Source organism: Carassius gibelio, chromosome A5 (assembly GCF_023724105.1).
Source record: "Carassius gibelio isolate Cgi1373 ecotype wild population from Czech Republic chromosome A5, carGib1.2-hapl.c, whole genome shotgun sequence".
In the NCBI taxonomy this organism is placed as follows: Eukaryota; Metazoa; Chordata; class Actinopteri; order Cypriniformes; family Cyprinidae; genus Carassius; species Carassius gibelio.
This window is the reverse complement of record NC_068375.1, coordinates 5,600,219-5,623,635: the sequence shown is the minus strand read 5'-3', so window position 1 is coordinate 5,623,635 and position 23,417 is coordinate 5,600,219. Positions and strand designations below refer to the sequence as shown.

The following is a 23,417-nucleotide window of genomic DNA, read 5'->3' as shown; positions in this document are numbered from 1 at the left end:
ACATTTTGCCTGATGTGGCTATGTTTAAAAAAAAAATGTCTCCCAAGACAACTCATTATGGAGCTGCTGGACCTTCTCAGACCTGAAGTCCAGCTGCTTGCAGTGCTACGTTTTTTTCCTATAGAGGGAGCTTCATCGATGTCATGGGAGAGGGCTATGGCCTAAGCAAAACCTCAGTTTTGAGGAGCGTCCACACTGTCACCAATGCCCTTCTGTGCCATGCCAGGGATTACATCCTGGTGGATGGCACACTCATCCCTATCGCCAATTCATCAGTGATTAATCAGGCGTACATATCGTGAAAGGGATACGTGGCCATAAACGTGCATGTTAAAGTGGACCATAGGTGTGTGATCTCTGAACTGGTGGCAAGGTCCAGCAAATCTTCAAGTTCCTCTGACTAAAAGCTTGGTTCCCATTTTTACGTTGCTTCCCACCATAGTCTGTATCTAACTCTCTCTCTCTGTTCATTGTAGATAGGTTGCTTTTTACTACTAATACATTAACCAATGGCAATCAATAACGTATTAAACAGAAGTAACTGCAGCTTTTATATTATTACCATTAATATAAAAGTGTATTACACAATTTTTAGAAGTCGTTAAACCCATGTCAAGAAGCGGCACAAGTGGCACAATGGGATAAGGAGGGTGGAAGATTAGCGAGGGATACCCGGTTCATCTAACCGTCACAACATATCTTGTGAAAATATTACTGACCATTTGAGAATTTAATTTATAGTCTATATTTTACTGATAACTTAAACTATGTTAAAATAAATGTCACTGGAATAATTTGATGAATGTTTCATTTGCATAGAATGTGTTGTCTTTCTTTACGCTGTAATGCACCTTCGCGTGAAGTGGAAAATCGATTCCTGAGCAATCGATGCCAACTGATTCAGCACTCTCAATCGGGACAGCGCCTATGTAGCGTCGGACGTAAGAGGCAGTGTGCTAAGAAGCTTCCTAAGGGACACTTAGGGGAATGCACTTAGGAACATAAACAACTTTGGTAAGATATATCTTTCGAGGTCTTCTTAGCACACTAAGAGTGAACGTTATCAGGGAACCGGGCCCTGAGTGGTTTATGAGGAGACATATTTCAGTAATGACACTAATTTTTGTTTAATCTAAAAATGTACAAAGTTTTCTGTGAGGGTTAGGTTAGGTGTAGTGTTGGTGTAGGGTGATAGACAATACAGTCCGTACAGTATTAATATCATTATGCCTATGGAGAGTCCCTGTCTATCAATCCATCCATCCATCCATCTATTGACTGACAGAGTGGCTTTAAATTCTCAGTGAGTGAGAACAGGCTGTTAATGTACTTTAAATTTTAACTAACATTAACTATTGCTAAAGGGCAATTCTGTAATTAGGTTTATTTAATCTAAATGCAACATTTGTGTATTGGTCACCTGCTAAGGCTATTACTCTAAATCCACTGTACAAATGTAACAAATTATTTCTTTCTTCCAGGATATTTTCATGCAGTATGACCATCCACATGACTACTAAAGGTAACGGTGCTTGTAGGGTCTCGTAAATTGTCCTTTATTAGCTGCTCACTGGAGTAACAAACATCTGCGTGTGATTTACTCTGTGCTACACAGAAATCAATAAAGCGTATGAAAGCTGAAGTCTCTCATTCTTTCATGGCTGCCCTTTAGCCTGAATGGCTCATAAAATGAGCGGATCAAAGAAAACTTGAAGCAGATTTGTAGTTTAACACAGTGCACTGTTTTTAGTGTGTGCTTTGCTAATGCTGGAGCCATTGTCAAAAAACACAATGACTATAATGAGACATGAATATCAAACATTTACACAACACTGACAATATCATGAGAGAATGTAGATCAAAGTATTTGAAGAACATTAGCTTTCACATATTCACAGTGAAATGACTTCAGCATGCAAAACATCTAAGTTCGAAGTAGAGCTTGAGCATGAATGTCACTACCATCACTGGAAAAACAACAAAAGCCAAACTCATTAAATAGCATTAGTGTGCTGTCTTGACCTGCCCACTTATAACAATTTTACTATTTTATGTTTCAGTTTAAATTGTTTTTGTCTGACATTGTCTATTTGTAGCACCATGAGAAGATATTATTCTTCTGTTTACCTAGATACTTGCTGATAAGAAATCTCTCTTATCTTGGCATTACAGTATTGGAATATTTTGGAACAATTTTCTAACTTCAATTCATACTACTACAATTTATAACTTCAAACCGTTTCTTCTGAGTCCATAATCCATAATAGTTGCCTCTCCATTCAAAATGTGATCTAGTCTAAATAAGGAAAGAAATATGCATCCAAAAATGACATATGAGAATGGTGTTGCGCATGCGCCAGTGAGTCTTGTGAAACCCAGTGTTTGTTAAAAGGAGCAATGGAAGCAAAGTTTCCTTACTTTAGCAAAGGAAAACCAGTCTCCTCTTGGCTTATATCAAAATCCTTTGACATTCTTCTTTACAAATCCTCATTTTGTACTTTTATTTTGTGACTGTTGTTTGGTTTAGATCTCTCCCCTGTACTTCTGCGTTTGTCACTTATGAGTGGCGCATGAGCAAAACCGACCTCATATATCATACGCCCAGGACTGCTTCTGTTTACAACAGTGAACACAAGCTAGATTAAAGTGATTATTACATTTTAAATATGGCTATTTTTCTTTAAAAAAAATGCATCAATTCACTACAGGAGGACTTTGTTCACCCCTGGAGCTGTGCGAGACATTTTTATTATGAATGGGTGCTTTTTATTTAACTTTGGACTGATGCACCGCAACACCCACTGAGTGCTATTAAACAGCTTGAAAGATCAAATACTATTTTTTTATATAACTCTGACTGGATACACCTGAAAAAAGAAAGTCATAAACACCTAGGATGACTTGAGGTTGAGTAATTTATGGGCTAATCCCTTTAAGAATATCTTAATGATGGATTTGTTTCTTACACAACTTTTGGTTTCACAATATGTTAACTAATGGACTGGAGTGGTGTGGATTACTTGTGGATTATTATGATGTTTTTATCAGCTATTTGAATTTCATTCTGAAGGCACCCATTCACTGCAGATGATCCATTAGTCAGCAAGTGATATAATGTTTTATCTCTCCAAACCTGCTCCCATGAAGACACAAACACATCTACATCTTTGAGTTTTTTTATTTATTTATTTATTTATTTATTTTTGTAGTGGACCAAAGCAAAAGGCTGCAAGTGCTTAGCTTGTTACACTGTGAAATCCTTAAATTGCCTAGAAAATATTGACAGTCTCAGTGAATATTTGGTAGAACATGTTTTAGACAATACAACTGGTGTGGAGTGTTTTCTGTGGCCACTGAGGACATTTCTAAACCTCTCCACCGGCAGTTTGGTCCACTCTTTTGTAAAATGATTCAGTTCTCTGTGATTTGAAGGGTGCCCTGTGCCAAATGCTGTTTTCCAATCTCTCCATTGATATTCAACAGAATATAAATCGGGCCACTTCAGAGCACTTCAGCGTTTATTCTTCATCCATCCCTGGGTATTTTCGAGCTTAGGGGTCAATGCTCTAGTGGAACATGACCTTCAATGGAGACATGGTGCTGCATAATGCAGAGGTCATCTCCTGATTTAATGTTGCCATGCACATATTCAAGATAATGAAACGTATTCAAATATTTTAAATCCTAGAATAAACATCTATTCACTGCCTAGAAGTCTAGTGGATTTCTGTCAACATTGTAAGGTAAACACACGTACGACAAAGAAGATGAAGAATAACACTATTTAATGATCCATATTGTAAATTCCAACAATCCAACATACACACCGATGAAACCCAACCCGTTTCTACAAGATGGAAGAATTAAAAGTAATGTTTGGGTATCAATCGATACAACAAACTTGTAGTGTTTCTTCTTGACAGGTAAGCTAAGGTTAAATTTAGAAGTATTTATAACATGCCTTTAATTACAAGCAGTCTACTTTTACCTGTTGGGACATGCCTTCACTTTTATAGTCCTGTAAGAGGTTTGTGATGTTTGAGTTGGGGGATGGTGCATGAAAGCACCGTTTGCAAAGGTTGTTAAAAAATAGTTTATTTCTGAAGTTCCACTAGATTACATTAGTACCACATAAACTATATACCCTAGTGCTACAATATTGAAATTGTAGCAAATTAAACCTTCTCAATAGAGTGATTAACAATAAAAATTAGTAGGCTTTAAACATTTAATGACCATCAGTTGATAAATATTTTGCTGTTCTAACCAGGGGATCAAACCCAAGATAGCAAACAAGTGAGTGTGAACAGAGGCTGAGCGACAGCTCGCTGGCTGAAGAGCACTGCTCAACACCTTCAATCTGTCACTGCCTTGACAGAATTACAGTTAAATGCTTCTCATTGAAAATGCCAGGGCGCTGCTGGCCGCTCGCGAACACAGACAGATACACCTTGTTTTCATGAAGTGGAGAAGAGCTTCTCTCTATGGATGCTCATTTTAAGCCACTCCAGTTTTGATCCGCCATGTCTGAATGATTTCAGTCAGTGTGTGTGACTCTGGAGGCGGATTGAGGATAAATGTGAAGGTGTGTGTGTGAATTGTCTTCTCCACTGGAGATGATGTGTTTTATAGTAGATGCTTATTGTTGCTCAGGGACTGATTTTGCACCTGACTGTTGAACTCTGCTGCTGAAGCTCAACGTCTACAGAAACTACTATAATGGATAACATACTGAAAACATGTTCTTACAATAATTTTTAAAGGGGTCCTATTGTTCTCTTTTGCAAAGTCTTGATTTCGTTTTGGGGGTGTACTAGAACAGGCTCTCTTACTAGGTTGTTCAAAAAAACACATTCTTTTTCACATAGGCCTATTATACATTATTACAACACCTTTCTTCCCAGTCTGACATGAACGGCTAGAAGAGGTCCTGTATCAAATAAAGGCGTATACCATACCATAGCCGCCTGCAAGCTTCAGTGTAAATATTGTCAAAATCAAATAAATTGAAACCCTGATGATTGTAACCACTCTAAGTTAATATGCCTTGGGAAAGCTAGTGTGTCTCTGACATAGTGAAAACACTCGTTGCGTTCTCTAGTGCAGATCAACCAGGTCTCGTCCCTTTCATCTGTATTTGTGATATCACACATCCTGGAAAATATGCGTTGTAGTTCAAATGAGTCAGTCATTGTAGTTTTTGAAATTAGATTTCTGTAAAATGTCTTCTTTTGTAGTGGATTTTGAGTTTTGCAACTTTGCAGATCTTTTTTATGGTCAAACAACAACACTACTGACTAACTAAAGTTGAACAAGAGAAACAACATAATAGTTCACTAATTAATAATAATAATAAAGGTTTTTATCTTCAACCATTTTTCCTCTAAATGCAGAGAGAGTTGAGAGTGCACACAACTACCAGATAGGTAAAATTAAGTAAAGCAATGGTCAGAAAATGTATTCATTTGAGAAGAGAAAAAAATAATAACAAAAAACCTTTAAGTATAAATAAACAGCATGACAATGACAGACAATTATGCATAACTATTAAGAAATTGCAATGATGTTAAAATATGATTTATCACACTGTCCTAAATGTACAATTTTCAATAACCGAAATATCTGCAGTCAGTTGTTTAGCTGTTAGTGCATCTCAAGGTTTTATCATAAAATGTTCAAATTTTTGGTTGTAAAACGATTTTATACAACTTGTAGAAATACATTCTGATGCCAGTGATTCGGCAACAGTGTGATTCACTAATTCAAGTGCATGATTTTACTTGCATCCACCACAGCTCTCTACAAATATCAATGTCATTAGGGTTGGTGTTGGTGCAGTGGATAAGACACATGCCTTTGGTGTGAGAGACCCAGATTCAAATCCACTGAGAGATACCAATGTGTCCCTGAGCAAGACACTTAACCCCTAGTTGCTCCAGAGGCGTACGACCTCTGACAAATATAGCAATTGTAAGTCGCTTTGGATAAAAGTGTCAGCTAAATGAATAAATGTAATTTAACCAATAATAAAAAACACACAAATACTTATCAGCTCATACTGTAAAACAGCGTTACAGCAGAGAAGATCATTTATGTAATTTATTCTTATATACATTAGTTAACGTGTTATTTTTACATAAACCTTTTTAGGTTTTCTTGCCAAACGGAAATGTATTGTTTAACTGGATTTAATTACTCAGAGATGGGGCACCCTGTGGCACCCACATCCCAGAAACAACCCTCTGGAAACATCATGTCTGGTCTCTAGACGGGAAGTGGAGGTTTTAGGTGACCTACCCCAAGAGGTAGTGGACACTACCACTTCAGCGAAAGCACTGTCTATGATACACGCTTACGCTGAGAAGGCTAAATCCTCCATGGAACCTCGCTATACCATCTTGGGACCTAGACAAATCTCAGAAAAATGGTTGCAGGAATTTCATTTTTCATGGTATCTACTTTAGATTTGAAATGAAACTCATGAGATGTGACTTACCACCCATTACTTTTCTAGACTGCTCCAGGACTGATTTCATGTATTTAATATGAATGAAAAAAATGAATATATAATAATTTCATGCAGGGTATCAGACCCGAACCAGACAAATTAAAGATTCAATCAGGAGCATGGTTGAAACATGAGGGTCCGAATTCCACAGAAAGGCTCAAGATAACTTGATGTAGTAAATCAAATCCTAGCACCACAAGACGGAAGCAAGTCCACTAACTAGCAGTTGAACAGCTTTCAACATTAGAACAAAATAACAATTGTTGACAATTCCAATTCAGAAATTTGTGGCAAGTAATCAAAACTGATGGTCAAAGGGTTGCATAGCATGACCATCACATGTAAACCTATGATAGAATGACAACCCCCCCCCCCACCCCCCCACCTAGAAGAAAATAACCAGCTTGAAATTCCTTTAAGGGGACCTTTTAACCTCTGGTCTTGCACTGAAACTGTCTTTTACAGATATAGATGCACCAAAATGAACTCAAAAAGACTGAATATCAGTCCATGGCTTAACTACATATTATATATGTAACCCACACATGTGACAATCATAATCACTTATTGTGTATGTCTTTTTAAAAAACTATTGAATAGCTTAAGGATTCAAATTCATGTTTAGTATGTGTGTGTTTGAATCTTCTTGCTTGAATCGTTTCTGACAATCAATTATTTGTCAGAAGTATCATATTCTTGTTATAGGAATCATGTCCAAAAATATACACTGCAAGAGCGGGAAAATATGGACCACATGATTGATAAGATAACATTTGATTTATCTATGGGTCTGGAGAAACATCACAACACACCAAGTGAAGACAATATCTAATCGTTCAAGACAACATGCGAGGTGTGGACGAAAGGTCAGTTTAAATACTCAGGACACCATCAAATTTTGCTCTTAGCTTTTGCTTTAGCTCTTAGCAATGCTTTTTGTCATTACATGCTTTCTTTGAGCGCTGTTCCAGCATGCATCGGCCTACACGCCTGCTGCTACTTAGGCACGATGAGGAAAAACACCACCTAGTCTTGTCAAACTTTACTTCTGTTCTTTTACTTTAGTTTCTTTGCTTTTCTGTTGAGAGTTTTGTAACTTCGCGCCTCTGAGTCTGACCTCGAGTGCCCACCTAAAACTACAACCAGCCTACAACTCTGCATCTTCAGACAACGCCAAACCCTGGGCTTCCCAAGACATCACTTCGACGACTACTGAACTTCCAGCCAATCAGCAACTTCGGGAAACCCCTTTTTCAACGACAACAAAAGGAACCCACTTTATTCCAATGCACAGTGGCGTAGCCAGGGGAGGGGCCATGGGGGCACTGGCCCCTCCTGAAAACTGATTGGCCCCCCAGTGTGCCCCCACCCTTCTACTTGTCTGTCACTCACAAATTCAAATAATAATCTTCTATTAGCGAGTTGCAGTGCAAGAAGTGTTTGGTACTAACTTTAATGTCTTTCAGTGTTAGACAGACCAGGTTCGATGACGATGTTATCTCCTAGAGCAGACCAAGATGCTAATCATTATATTTACTATGCTCCTCTGATGCTGAATGTAAAAGGGGTTTACTGCGTTACGATTTACTTTTTTTTTTTTTTTGGCCGAATGCGCCGATATAGGCAACAACGCAATTTAAAGCAATGGTTTAAAAAAAGTATAATAGCAATTCTAATAAAGTCATTATTGAATCATGCAGTCGATTAGCGACTTTTTTCACTTAAGTGAGGTGACGAAACAAATCGTATAATGTTTATCTAACGCTCCACACTTGAGACTTTTTTTTATAGTCTATGGGTGAGACACATGCAAAAACATTGTTTTTTTTTAATGGTCAATTTTGAGATTTGGGGCTGTTTGTCTTCAATAACATGTCTTCTTTCAGAACTTGTGGTGAAAAAAAAAGTCCAAAATACACATATAGGTCTTTATTTTTCTACACCTTTAATCTATTTGCGTCTGTAGATTTCTCATAAATTCAGTTGCCGTTCTAAAATCACCATGGTGCTCCGCGATTGCTGTCTGCACCCTGGAAAGCTCTCTCTCCCCCCCTTCACAGACGTTATTGACAAAACGTCATTTGATGACACCCAGAAACATTCTCAAATTAAAAGTCATACATAAATATTTAATGCATGATTAAATAGCAAAATAAATAACTAATACTAAAATAACACTGGACTAATTAAGCTATTCTAAACTGTTTTTTATAGGATCCACATATTTTACATGTTAAACTAAAGCTACCTTTTTGAACAAGTAGCTTTCTAACAAAGTATGGTTATATGATATTTTTAAATCAATATGCTCAAGATTAATTAGCCTTGACATAAGTAGATTTTGTTTATTCATCAATGAAAATTTACTGCAACTGTTGCTATGCAAATTGAATGGGATGTGGATGATAAACAAAAACAATTTATTATATTAAATTTATATTATATTAATTCATTAATTGTGTATTTATTTCTATGAATTATTAATGTTATTCTGCATTTATATAAATACGGCTATTATATATATATATATATATATATATATATTATATAAGGCTATTATAAATAAATTATATTATTATTATTTGTGAGTTGTACACTATTCATACATTGGATTATTTTATTTATTGCAGTTTTTCTTTCACTTTTGTAAAGTGAAAAGTTAATACAACTTTTGTATGGCCCCTCTTGTGCCCCCTAGTTGAAAAAATCCTAGAATCGCCCCTGCCAATGCAGCAAGTAGATTCAACAGGAGACATTTCCTTTCTCTTCTGTTTGAATGTGGACAGATGTGTTCTTCCCATCTCCAGAATGTAAGCTACTGGCAGTCAGAGGCAAAGTATTTATTCAAAGATTATTTATTTGAATTCTGGTGGCGGCTTGTGATGCACGCTGTGACGCACCTGTCAGCTGATGGAGGCGGAACTTAGCGATCACCTTTCTTCTTTATTTGTTTTATTTTTCAACAGTTTTCATATGTGTGAGTGTGTCTATGTTGAATGTGCCTGTATCTGCATGATTACTATATGTTTGAGTGCAAATCAGCTCTCTATTACTGTGTAATCACAGCTATCAATGTAAATGTCATCTATATGAATACAGTGCAAATGATTTCAATGTTAAGTCAATGTAAAGACGCATTTACGCGCGTCTGGAGATCTCGCGGCGCGAATGAGGCATTTAGCGTGGCGCGGTAGATGCGAATTCGTGCTTTTGTGCATTTTTGCATTTGACGCGAATTGGAAAAATTAGAAAGATTTAAAAAGTTGAAAAATTTGAACTTTGGCGTCAATTCGTCCCGCGTTAACCAATCAGGAGCCTGCTCAGGAGTCACTCATTCAACATGGAGGAACGACTGATGTTGTCAGTGAGCAGTCAACAGGAGCTATATGACACAAGTATCATACACAAGTTCATATTTCAGGAATAAAAAGGACTTTGCTTGGAAGAGTGTGTTGTAAATACACATTTAACTTTTGAGTCACGTGCACGTTTATCGACCCGCTGCCTTCCCACCGATTTTTACAACTATTTTCCCTCTAATATAGCCTACAGCAACTTTTCGCTAACAAGATAATCTGTTTATTCAGAGGACGTGTGCAGAAAAAGTGCAAAAGCCCCGAATGCTCGATCAACATCAGCTATCTTGCAACCAGACAACCGCCTAGCACTTGCCCCTCCCACAAGAAGGGGATTTCATCTCAGTCGCGCGTCAATTTCGCTTCAAACTCTTGCTTTCTATGCATGTCTATTTCACTCTAGACGCGCAAATACATTCAAAATGTGCAAGCGGCAAACTAGACGCAGAAGATGCGAATTTGACATTCTAATCACATTTGGTATGAACGCAGCATAACAGGTTAAATCAATTTGAAATGGGGTTGGGATAGGGAGGCTGGGAGGGAACACAAGAGGCTCAGGGATTCAGGAGGGTCAGGGCTGGGAAGACAGATAATTCACTAAATAAGGGTCTTGAACTTATTGTGGCCGACAGTGTATGGACTACATACACACATTTGTGAGGAGACAGAGAATGTTTTCTGACTGAAAATGCAGAACAGGAGAGAATGGTGTTTGTTTATTTTGCCAAGTGGAAACTGGGGTTTGGTTCTGATGCAATAACGGATATTGACTTTATTTTTGTCCTCTCTCTGCTGCTCATGTAAAGCTTGTTGATGCTGTTTTGCACTGTAAAAAAAAAAAATAATAATATATATATATATATATATATATATATATATATATATATATATATATATATATCTGTCTGTCTCAGGGCTCTAGACTAACTTTTCACACTGTGCACAAAAGTTAGGTGCACTCAATATTTCGAATTTCAGGTTTTTCAAGTTAAAACCATCAATTTAGCCTTCTCAAATCATCCCAACTTGCCTAAAATAAAATCTATAGATATTAAACAGTTTAAGCATATAACAATGTTTAAACATTAGACCCAGATACATGTGCGCTACATCCAATACTTTGTGCTGAGATGCTTCAGGACATTGAAATGCCAGCGTGATCACTTGCATTTTTTTCAGTGGATACACCGTCATTTTTGCTCATAAAGGTAAGCGTAATACATCATTTGTAACTGCAAAGGGTCTACTTTTATTTGTGTGCACTCATAATATCAACAAAGCATTGTGCTTTCTGCCGTGTCGTCTTTAACATGAGTACAAAAATGAACTGAAGCTCAGTGAAAATATGCCTCATAGATATGATAAATCCCCCTGTCACATTTATGGTATTTACTTTTGCCGGTGCTTTGTGGCTAGCTTAAGCCCATTGTGTGTATTTGACCGCAGAACTGTTCAGCTGCACTGCAGCGGGACACTAAACACCGTTGAGTCGCTCTTGACAGTCGCGGAAGTACGGTCACGTGTTGTTTCTACTTGTGCAGCATTTTTTTTCCATCACTAATTGATGGATGTCTAAAATATAAAAGGACTATGCCGTGAAAATTGGGCTAAGATGCAGGGCTCTAGTGTCTGTTGTTGAACCACAGGGAGACTTTCAGAGTAGCGGAGACTTTTTTTTCCCCATCAAACAGCTGGTCTCACCGGTGAGACCTCTGATTTTTTTAGTCGCACCATTGAAAAATGAGGTCACACTCTAGAGCCCTGTGTCTGTCTGTTTGGTTATCTTTTTCCCCATTTAGTTTATTCATATATAATATTTTTTCCCCATTTATTGCATTTATTCTACATAAATCTATACATATAAAGAAAACAATAATAACAATATTGAATATTGCAAAATCCTGGCAATAGACAATTTCAATGACTATTAACGGGTTTAAGAAAGTGTCTTTGTTCCTGGTCTTTGTTTGTGGATGAGTGTATTCAGAACAATGGCGGGAGGTGCTTGATGCACAATGAGGTTGCTATAATTTATTTAATCCTGGTGTTTAAAATGTCCAAATTAAATTTAGATCATTGTTGCTGACTGGTTGGGTGCTCCCTTTGGCCCAAAAATAACGTTCAGAAATAAATGTGTTTAGATTTCCAAGAAACGCGCCTGGATTGCAGCAGTGACGCAAGAAAGCTGGATTTAGCTTTTACACCACACAATTTTGATTCAGGTAAGTAAATGTTTTTTTTTTTTTTTATAACTCTTCAAGTATGATGCGACAATTTAAGCGAGCATTGTGTTTTTATTATTACTTTAAATATTATTCTCTCATTCATACTCTTGTCTAAGAGCAGTGGTCTGCCAAAGCATCAGTGTGATGAACTCAGTGCAGTTGTATGCAAAGTGCAAAAAACAACTATATGCATCCAGTGACAATAAAGCATTATATTAAAATTTTTAGGCAGCAACTGAACTTGAATTGATTTTGTTTTGTTATGTTGGAATGTTTAAATCCAAGACAGGATGAGTTGTGATGGTATTAGCTGTGTGTGTTCAGTACTCACCATGACGGAGATGTGCAGCAGGTGCATGTGTTCATGCAGCACACGTGGTGGATCCCGGACGGTGGGCTGCGTGACCTGTGACTGCTGCTCAGAGCTGCTCATGGACACGTGGAAATACAGTGTCCCGTTCTCCAGCCACTGCTGCTTCCAGTGCACCTGCGAGATGTCCAGCCCTGTCCCCGACATCTCTGTGATACACGGACAAAACACCGGGTCAGCTGTAGGCTGGATTTAACACTCATAAAAGTAATGTTACAATGCAAAAAAAACAAAAAAAAAAACATAATGACAAACAGTGCTTCCCACACACAGACTTTACATGGGCTTTATCCAGCTATAAATGGATTTTTATTCTCATACTTGTTTTATCCACTGAAAATAATGAAATGTTTGTGGTTTGACCTCTTGGCGACACCTCAAGAGCAAATAAGCCTGATATTTTCAAAGGAGCTGCAGATGAAGCTGTTTCACCAGTAACGAGGAGCAGGAAACTGACCCTGGACGAGCACAGAGTGGCCGGAATGCTGAGAACGGGACATTCGGATCTCAGGAAGCTCCTGACCTCTAATACAAATGCCGGATGTCCAGAGGAAGACATTATTGCTCTGATATTTCTCTTCCAGATCTCTGGAGACTTCAGAGAGTTCCAAGTTAAGCTTCATTAAAGTATGGCCCTTGTCAAAAAAGTGAACTGTATTGATTCTGCACTTGTAGTTTACTTGAAATCTTAAAAGGATATGATTTTTTTTTTTTTTCTTAACACACTTAAGTAGAAAGAGCACTTTGTAATAATGTCAAATTAAAAGTTATACTTTGTTTCATTTTAAATACAATTTTGTCATGCTTCAAAGAAGTACACTTATTTTGATGTGTTGACTAACATGCAAAAGCATATGTAAAATACTTGAAAAAATATGTAGAAATTTAACATTATACTAGCACAATAAATGGGTGCCATCAGAATGAGAGTGAAGCTGATAAAAGCATCACAGTAATCTTTAACACGTTTGTTAAGAGGTCTTTTGGACTGTTTTGGCTTGTAAACGGTGGTTGATCTGTGCAGATTTCTCTTCAGATTCAGGCCAGGAGTTATTATGGATTATGGAGAATAGTATTTCAGTTGAAAGCAATGGTTTTAAGTTAAAAATGTCTTGATGTATTAGTTTCTTACAAACACGTTCTTGACTGATGGACTGGAGTTGTGTGGATTACTTGTGGATTATTGTGATGTTTTTATCAGCTCTTTGGACTGTCATTATGATGGCACCCATTCACTGCCATTAGTGAGCAAAAATAATTATAATAATAACAAAGAAAAACATTTAATTGACATTAACATACAGTTAAGTGTCTGAAAACATTGCATTCTGTTTGTACTTAAATATATTATTTTAAAGGTATTTCAGTTAATTTCCCTCTTGTCAAAGATGATCAGCAGGCATTATGATGCATTTATTACCTCCTTTAAAAGAGTCTGTTTTGTATAAAACTCTAAAAGCACCTCTTTCAGCATCTTTGGGCCTGTCTTTGCGACAGAATCTGCTGAGCATTGTATTACAGATCTGTAGCATGTGAAACTTGTCATCAGTTTTTTAATCAGCTGTCCTTAAATAAAACTGCGAAGAGTACGCAATCGACCGTGACATGAAACAGATTATTTATAATAAAAAACATGTCCTGTTTTATAGACTCGCTGCTTCAGTGGGCGACCCTCCAGCCAAACATTCAAAGAAAATAAACTTCAATAAAAGACAAGTGGTCAAGAGAATATAAGTAGCAGCGTCCCGCTATATCAGATGACACTATCAGCTTCAATTAGCCTAAAAACTTGTTTTCCAGGCAACAAGCCAAACGTTTCAAGCCATTTAGATCAATTTGGAGTGGATTATGGCCACTACTCAAAGTTGAATACATTTAAAAAATATATATATAATTACATATATATATATATAATTAGGGCCTGACAGAAGCATACGGGAACAACATGGTATGTTTGGTGGGTTTTAAACAGTCAATGTATGTAGTTTGTTTAAATCTGCACCCATTCTGACAAACAGCAAAGGACAAAAAATATTTTGAGTAGTATTTTTAAGACCAGCTATGAAGGATGCTGCCAGAAACTGAATGTACTCTTTAAAAATGAGCATCCCTCAAACACTCTCATTGCAATAGAGCTTGACTTGATTCACCAAGATGATGATGTAGGATCACAGCGCTAAGCACTTGACTATTAAAGTTTAAATTAAAAGGAAAGTTCACCTACTGTACAAATGGAAACTGTCATTATTTACACACCCTTGAGTTGTTCCAAATCCAAAAGACTGACTACAAAGTTTTACTAACAAGCTATCAAGGGTAACAAGACACACTTAAACATAAAAGTCCAGTCAAGGCAGGCAACAACCACAATAATGAACCAGAAAATAGTGTTGTAGCCAAGACCACCTAAAATCTGAGACCAAGACCAATGTGTGTTGAGACCAGACCAGAACGCCTCAAATTAATCTGAAGATCCACATTGACTGTCTTATTTTTAATCATATAATACAATTAGAAAAAGAGATCATTCAAACGAAATCTCTTATAACAAAATGAATCGTTACACTGCAGTGGTGGAACAGATGCTTTAGTCAGTCCCTCCAGAAAAACGTGATTAAGCGATAGCCTGATTTAATGCATAATCAGCCAAAGGCCGCATATTTATGCGGGGTCGCATTTTTTTAAATACGCCACTCTTTTGCCGCATGAATTGGCAATTTCAGAAAGCAAAATATGCAGGGCTAGGCAAAAAACTCACATATATATTAGCAGAAAGTTGAAAAATGCTGCGTTTACTTCACACAAGTAAAGCGTCATTTTCCCCCTATCGCCATGGGAACCTTATGAAGTGACGTAATTACGAGCCGTGAACATCATCTGCAAACTCCGCGGTGAAACCAGGGTGAAACTTGAAGAAAAAATAAGCGCAACAAAAATAAGCGCAAAACAACGCGTGAAGCAGTTTCCCGATTTGTTACATGACAGTGGAGCCAAATTATATTGCGAAAACTGCGGTTTGATGAAACACCCCCAACACCCCCTTCTCAGATGGAGCGGAATTTCCTTATATGGGTCCTAAGGGCACTTCTGCCGGTGAATATTTTCACTTGATTTGGTTTCAAAAAGCAAAATTACCATAGATCAATCTCATTCACGGTGGCAATTTATGCTGGGAAACTATGTAAGATGAAAATATTTGAACAGTTGCAGTTTGCCCATCCAGTTGATCAGCAGTTTCTAACCATGCAGTCTTTCTATCTGGTTTTATGACTGCTGCACCTTTTATGGGTATTAGTAAAACATTAAAACAGTACCATCCAAAAATTCAACACAATTAAAAATGAAAATAAATAATAGAAATCAGACCACATTTTAATTAATAAGAGGGACACACATTAACTCATTTGAGATATTAAGGCTTACATTAGTAGCTTACATTTGGTTTACAGGTAATGCTATGATTAAAATTTAATCATATGTAGGATTTTATTTTCCAACAACAAATATTTTAGCAGAATGCATATTTTATTCAGAATTATTGCGTCATTATTCTGTTGCGCTCAGTCTGTGTCGCTCACGTAGGCCTTGCCCACTCCTGACAGAAAAATTGATATGACTTACTTTCTAACATTTACAGATGAAAAATATACAAATGTGACGTGTCAGTTATGCACTGGGGAAAACAGAATGTCTCAAATGCATTAAACCGCACAAATATTCGCTGTTTGTCACGGTGGATCGATTTGATCCATGATCGACATTAAGGGCTGCTTAATAATAAACTTGCAGATCAAATTATCCTAACTCATTGAACCTGGATCAAATTAGTAGTGAGACAGTTGAACTAAGATTGTTTAAGAAACCGCTTCAGTCCCGATTGATTTGTTCAAGTAAAGTTTTGGACTTTAATCACCGCTTTTCTTCGCATCTTTTATGAAACAGCCCCCAGTTTAAGGTTACCTTCACAGACATAACCGACTGTTTTTGTAACTCGAGTTTTTTTTTTGTTTGATGTTTTTTTAACACATAAACTTGTGTGTGAATGAGAACTTAGTTTAGTACTCACATGCTGTGTGTTGTCCGCTTTCTGTCAGTGTGGTTTTGATGTATGCACTCAGAAAACCCTATAGCTTATCAGAAGTTTTAACTAATACGGTTTAAACGCATGATTTCACCACGATAAACATGCTAAGCAGAACCAAAACCAACAGGTAGGAGCCTGGCACAGCTCTATTCTGGGAAACGGCGGGAAAGCAGCAACTCATTTGCATTTAAAGAGACAGGCCCGAGAAACAGGGTGTTTCTGCTTATACTCAAAATACAGACCAAATAGACCAAAAATGCCAAATACAGTAGGCATTTTCTGAATGATATAATAAATGATCTGTGGAGTATTTTGAGCTGAAACTTCACAGACAATTTCTGTGGACACAATATACTTGTATTACATATTGTAAAAAGGGGCATAATGTGTCCTTTAAATATATTTCCTTTACCATTTTGTTTTGATTGTTTAGTTTTACTTAACTTTTTCCTAATTTTCTTATTTATATATATATTTTTCCTTTTATTACATCATGCTATTTCCTTGTGTCATGCTGAGTAGTGTTGCTTTGTGGTCTTGAGTTGTGTCTTGTTAGGTCCGCTGTCTGCTGGTTGCTCAAGTTGGTTCTGAGGACTTTATGATTTGTTGCTGTATTAAAAACTTTCTTTCTTCCAAAAGAGCCTAGCAATAAATTTTGCCATTTTTAAAAAAAATTATTTGGCAACTTTTAATAAGTGACCCAGACAATAAAAAATAACACATTTCCCATTCAAATTACACAAAAAGAGGAAAACAAAGATGCCTGAGCAGAACACACATCACGTTAATTAAGTTAGCTGCTATTTGCACTTGTTCAATTTAATAATAATAATAATAATTTAATATTTTTTCATTTATGATACAGTTTGTTAGTAGCTTGTACCTGTGATTGTTGTTCAGTTAGTAAGAAAAATGGAAAAGACACTAGTAATTTTCCAGGACATTATACATTTATCCACTGTAACCCAAAAACACAGTGTGCAATTTAAAATGCAGGTAAAAAAACAATACGGAAAATTATTTCATATTAACATACTAGATCGTGTCCTATTTTTACAGACATTTCTTAGAGTGTAGCATACAAACTAACTACTAATACACCGCTTAAAACATAATTGTTGAGAATTTGTAGTATTACTAGTTTATTAGCTATTAGAAAAAAAAAAAACAACTAAATTGTAATCATTCAAAAATGTGTCTTTAATAATTCAATGTATTTAAAATACAGTTATTTATATTTATATTATGCATACTATTTTACAAACAAATCTATATTAAAAAAATATTTATGATTTTTTATCTATATTGTTTTTGCTTCGATTTGATGTCATCGCAGTTTTGAATCGTGACATCGGAAAGTCATTAAGCAACTTTAAGCAACAAATTGACCTTCCTTTAGCAACTTTCTCTGAAAATTAGTTGGCAACACTGTATCCACCATCCACTGCCATCAGCTCCCCTGACTCACACACACGAGCATGACTTCAGCGCTAGATTTAGCAACTTTAGTGTTTTTTTGTTTTTTTTTTGCCATAAGCCCCGTTCGCACTGCCAGTGACACACATCAACAGAGCGACATAATCCCATACATTTTCAATGGAGAGCTGGCGACTTCCAGTGACACGAGCGACAGTGACCGTTGGTGACGGAATGTGGGCGCGCCAAGCGATGCGAGTCAAGTGACTAAAGTTGAGAATTCTTCAACTTTATGCAAATAAGCAGAGAATACAAAATATATATTTGTGATTACATCTTCTAAAGATATGTCAAGACGTGCAGTCTACCAATAGTGTAAGAGCAAGCAGTAGAAACACCCACAAGCGTCTTCCCAGCACGAATCTTGAGACAAGCAGCAAAAAAGTTGCTGGGGGTGTGAACGGGGCTTTAGCTATGATTCAGTTGGAAGATATCGTGATTATAAATGAGAGTGACTCCTGGTTAACATGTATTAATTGGTTGTGTTTCTTCGCTATTTAAAGTGGAATTTTTCTACAATATTCACTCATCATGACAGTATAAAATAGGGCATTCTAAGTCAATCTACTGCAGTAGCCTATTTCCTTTCTCAATCAGAAGAAAATAAGTTTTACACAAGGTCGTGCATGAAAAAACATGAAACCAGTATAATTTTGAAAAATACTGTGATATAAATATTTTGTCATAGCGCCCTCCACTACCTCTTGGGGCATAGTTCTCTTCCTGCTGGTCGAGCTGTCTCAAGATGGTGTACCCCTGTGATTTGAGAATTTGTGTGTTTTCAAGAAATCTTTGATTCCCTCACAGTGCATTTGAGTCCCCTCTGCTGATCCTGACACTACAAGCTGATTGTCAAGTATTTGTCCAGCTGAGTAAAACTCATTTTCACTCAGTCTGTTGCTTCAGAAAGGCTGCTCATATAAGCACATAACATTTAGAGAAAACAACAACAACATAAACTGTCTGCTGAGCTCCTAGTCACAGACTCCGTAACCTTTGGAATGGGTTTATGTAACCCAATGAAAGGATATAGTACAGCTTTTTTTTATTTTTTTTATAAATGTTTTAGAAGGGGTTTTTCACAGTGATGCCACAGGATAACTATACTTTTGCTTCCCCAAATAATCTTTCAAAGAGCAAATCTTAGAAAGATTTTATTTTTTTATTGAACACTGAGTTATCTGATTCTTTAAACCCTTATTATTGCTCCTAAATCCTTACTTTAAGTATTTACGCAATGATTTCAGTTTCTTGGCTTGGCTGCAGTGGGACTATTAATGGTGGCAGAATAATAATTTATATATATATATATATATATATATATATATATATATATATATATATATATATATATATAAATATAAAACTTTATAATAATAATGATAAATAATAATTTAATTATTATTATTTGTTTGCTTGTTTATTTTATTTTGGTCACAATGTTGAGGGGCTGTATAAGTCGATTTGCACTTTTTCTTACTTTAAAATTTAAAGTAAAATTTATTTATTTTTTCCCTATATTCCGTCCATTTCATGCTGTTCTTACCTATGTTACCTTTTGATGATTACTGTTGCTCATGTTGTTACTGTTTTCATTCTGATTTTATGTGGTTAAAGTCATTTTAATTTATAATCCACTTCAGGTTAAGCAGTTTTAATACCTAGCAGTTATAAGTGTAAAACAATATTTGGGTTAAAACAGCCCAGACCACTGGGGCAAACATTTTTTGCCAAAATGACCCATTATTTATTTATTTATTTATTTAAAACAGATCATTTTTTGAGTATGGATTCCAACAAATAATCTTTATTTTCAAAAAAGCAAAGTTTAATGGTTTCAGATGAATGCAAAATAAACCACAAATTTAATTTGTTTTGTAAAAATGCAGCCAGTAACATGCTCAGGAAATGTAAACAAATTCACACAATTTCTGATCTGACTGCTATTTGGCTGATTTGAAAAAAAAAAATGTGTCTCTGCAAAACATATATAAATTTGATCTTTAATTTCCATGCTATATGCAAATGTAACAGAGTTCAGGTCAACGAAAGCAGTTAATCAGCTAATTTAGTTGTTTAGTCCCACAACTTTACTATTAATCATCTGAGACTTACTTTTAGTTTCATATGTGTGTCAGTTTTCTGAAGAGATACTCAGCTACTCATCTGTGGTGATCAGTGTTGCATTAGTGCTGTCTTGACGTGGCTATGACGTGTCAAATAGCCTATAACGTACTCACACATTTATTATATCAACATTTTTTGGAGGTGTAAAATTGGCATATGTGGTTTCAGCAACCAGATGCATGAACACTTCAACAGTTTCATATGGAATTCTTCCCAGACCGCCTCCTTGAGTGATCAGATTTAAATCCGTCTCCAAAGCGTTTCGGAGGGCATTTAAACCTGGTCGTTTCATGATCAGAATGTTATCTGATCAGAGAAAACACATGAAGTGACTAGGTGAAAGCCCTAGGGTGAAAGATGCGTATCTGAGACACACAGCATTGTGAGCAATAAGTGTCAGAGTATCGCTGAACTGGGACTGAACCGGTAGTAAGTCTTCTGCAAATCATCTTAGATAAGTGTCTGTTAAATACAGAAGAACAATGTTGTATGTATGAGGTGTAGTCGGTCTTTGTTTCTCGTAAGCAGTTGTAATAGACAGTCCCCCGGCCTGTACAAGAATGGACTAGAAAAGAGGTCTAGACTGGAGCCGGTTTCCCAGCCCTGCACCCTGGATTAGAAATCTTATGTGTGTATGATTATGACCTGCTTTCCTCTCCAACATGGTGGCTCTGCCCCGCGAGATGCTGAGATGTGTAATCACTTGGCCAACTGCTTCATTAATGGGATTTTGCTGCTTTTCGACGAAAGTCAATGTACTTTGCAGATAAAGCTACTGTTTATCCTTTTAATGTGTCACTTTAAATACATTAGGCCTTTTTGGCCGCCTGCCCTTGTAATCCTGGATGAACAGTGGCAGGACAAACCATTTATAACTTCAGCCATAAACATCAGCAGCATTGTTTTCCATAACGATGCCCGTTTTCTTGTAGGGAGGGTGTTTTTTGTGTCGGCTCCAGCTAAATTGTATTATCACCGAATAGGACTAGCTGCTTTAAAAGCGTAATGCTAGAAGTGGAGGCTTGATAATAGGATGTAGATGTAAAATGCAGGTCACCTTGATGACAGAGGAGAGAACAGCCAGTGAGCGCACACAGAATAGGAGAGTAGCGTATACAGTGGGGATCCAAAGTTTGGGCACCCCTTGCAGAATCTGTGAAAATATGAGTAATTTTAAAAAAATAAGAGAGATCATACTAAACGCATGTTATTTTTTATTTAGTACTGTCCTGAGTAAGATATTGTACATAAAATATATTAACATTTAGTCCACAAGACAAAAAAAAAATGCTGAAATTATTAAAATAACCCCACTCAAAAGTTTGGGAACCCTTGGTTCTTAGTACTGTGTTCTGTTACCTGATGATCTTAGACTCTCTTACTGTTTTGTGATGGTTGTGCATGAGTCCCTTGTTTGTTCTGAACAGTTAAACTGAGCAGCGTTCTTCAGAAAAATCTTTAAGGTCCTGCAGATTCTTCAGTTTTCCAGCATCTTTGCATATTTGAACCCTTTCCAGCAGTGACTTTATGATTTTGAGATGCATCTTATCAGACTGAGGACATTTGAGGGACTCAAACGCAACTATTTAAAAAGATTCAAACATTCACTGATGCTCCAGAAGGAAACAAGACGCATTAAGAGCTGGGGGGTGAAAACTTTTGGAATTTGAAGATCAAGGTAAATTGTACTTAATTTGTGTACCGGGAAACATACAAGTATCTTCTGTTGCTTACGAAGGGCAGAACTAAATGGAAAACAATTATATTTCAATTATATTCTGCAAGGGGTGCCCAAACTTTCGAGCCCCACTGTAGATGGTCATGTTTAAACTTAGCATTTTACATAATCTATTTATAGATTTATTTGTTTGTCTGTTCGAGTTATGGGGGAAAAAACACAGCTGGATGTTTTTTTTATGAGTCAAGCGGTTAAAAGAGCAAAAGCCGCTATTCATATTTGTGTCCGTGCTGTTTGTTTGTCTGTTTGTATGCCAGCGTCTGACTGATGCCCACCTGAAGTGACGCCACCTTCATGTGTGACTGGTGGCTGACTTACTGAAGTGGGTTTTAGTTCGTTTGGAGCCAGAGGCTGTTGCCGAACAAACTCTCAATCAGTGGCATTGTCGCCGTCGTCTTTGTCAGAATGAATGACACGTTTGTCGGTGACTACGCGACACAGCCGTGAGCAGAAATTTCATTTCAGAAGACAAGAGCAAGGTATTTATTTTATTAGGTATTCCGTTCACGTTCATTTCTAGTGCTGGGTCTCATTATAAATCTCAGTTTGCTCTCATTTCAGGGCTTGTTAGCAATGAAACAGCTCTGTAGAAGTCACTCACAGCACTCATATGTTGCGTCTAAAATTATCCGCTGAATTAAAATAACAACTGTGCAAATTTGACTTAAAGCAGTAATGCTGAAAATTTACTAAGATATAGATGAGATTGTTGAAGAAGCATTAGCATCCCACCACTAGCTCACCAATGGAGCCTCTGCAGTGACTGGGTGCCGTAAGAAAGAAAGTCCAGACAGCTGACAGAAACATCACGATGATTCATAAGTAATTAACAGTCCATCAATGAATGTCTTGTGAAGGCAAAAGATGTGTGTTTATCAAAAACAAATCCATCATTAAGACTCTATTTTTAACTTTACATGGCTTCCTATAATGAAAAGTCGGTTTGTCTGAATCAGGAGAGAAATATGTACAGATCAAGCACAAACAAAAACAGGTCAAAAAGGTTGGATTATGTAAGTATGATTTATTTATTTAGTTAGTTAGTTATTTATTTAGTTATGTTTGTGATTTCAAAGTCTGCATTTATTCCATCAACAAACAAACAAACAAACAATAAATAACTAATATTATTATAACAATTCACAATAACAGTCTTCTTTTTTACTGCCTGGACTCATTGTTTATACACATATATTTCATATTTATATATTTTTAATTTATGAAAAATTGCTGTGTAGTATTCTTATATATTAAAAAATATACATTGTAGTTCATTGGTAAAAACGACTATATCGATTTAATTAAATATGTATTAAATAATGTACAGTCAGTTGGGATCCACCCTGTCAGAGTTTACTTTGCTAAAGCAAGGCTGGTGGTACATTATCTTACGCATTACATGATACTTACTGAATTAATAAATAAATGTACATAAAATATTTATTGGCATTTTTATATTTTAATGTGAGACGAGAGCAGGGAATGAAATGAGACAAGTACAGCTGTAGTACAAATGTAATATATTTCTTA

General features: G+C 36.5%; 1 protein-coding gene across 2 annotated transcripts in view; it reads right to left on the bottom strand.

The window, feature by feature from the left end:
• The window catches only part of LOC127989645 (astrotactin-2-like), a 463,909-nt gene that overhangs the window by 374,352 nt on the left and 66,140 nt on the right, over positions 1-23,417 (bottom strand). For both annotated transcript variants that reach the window (XM_052591441.1, XM_052591440.1), the window contains exon 2: positions 12,424-12,611. In XM_052591441.1, the coding sequence (XP_052447401.1) occupies positions 12,424-12,611 (188 nt within the window). The remainder of the gene's footprint in view (positions 1-12,423; positions 12,612-23,417) is intronic.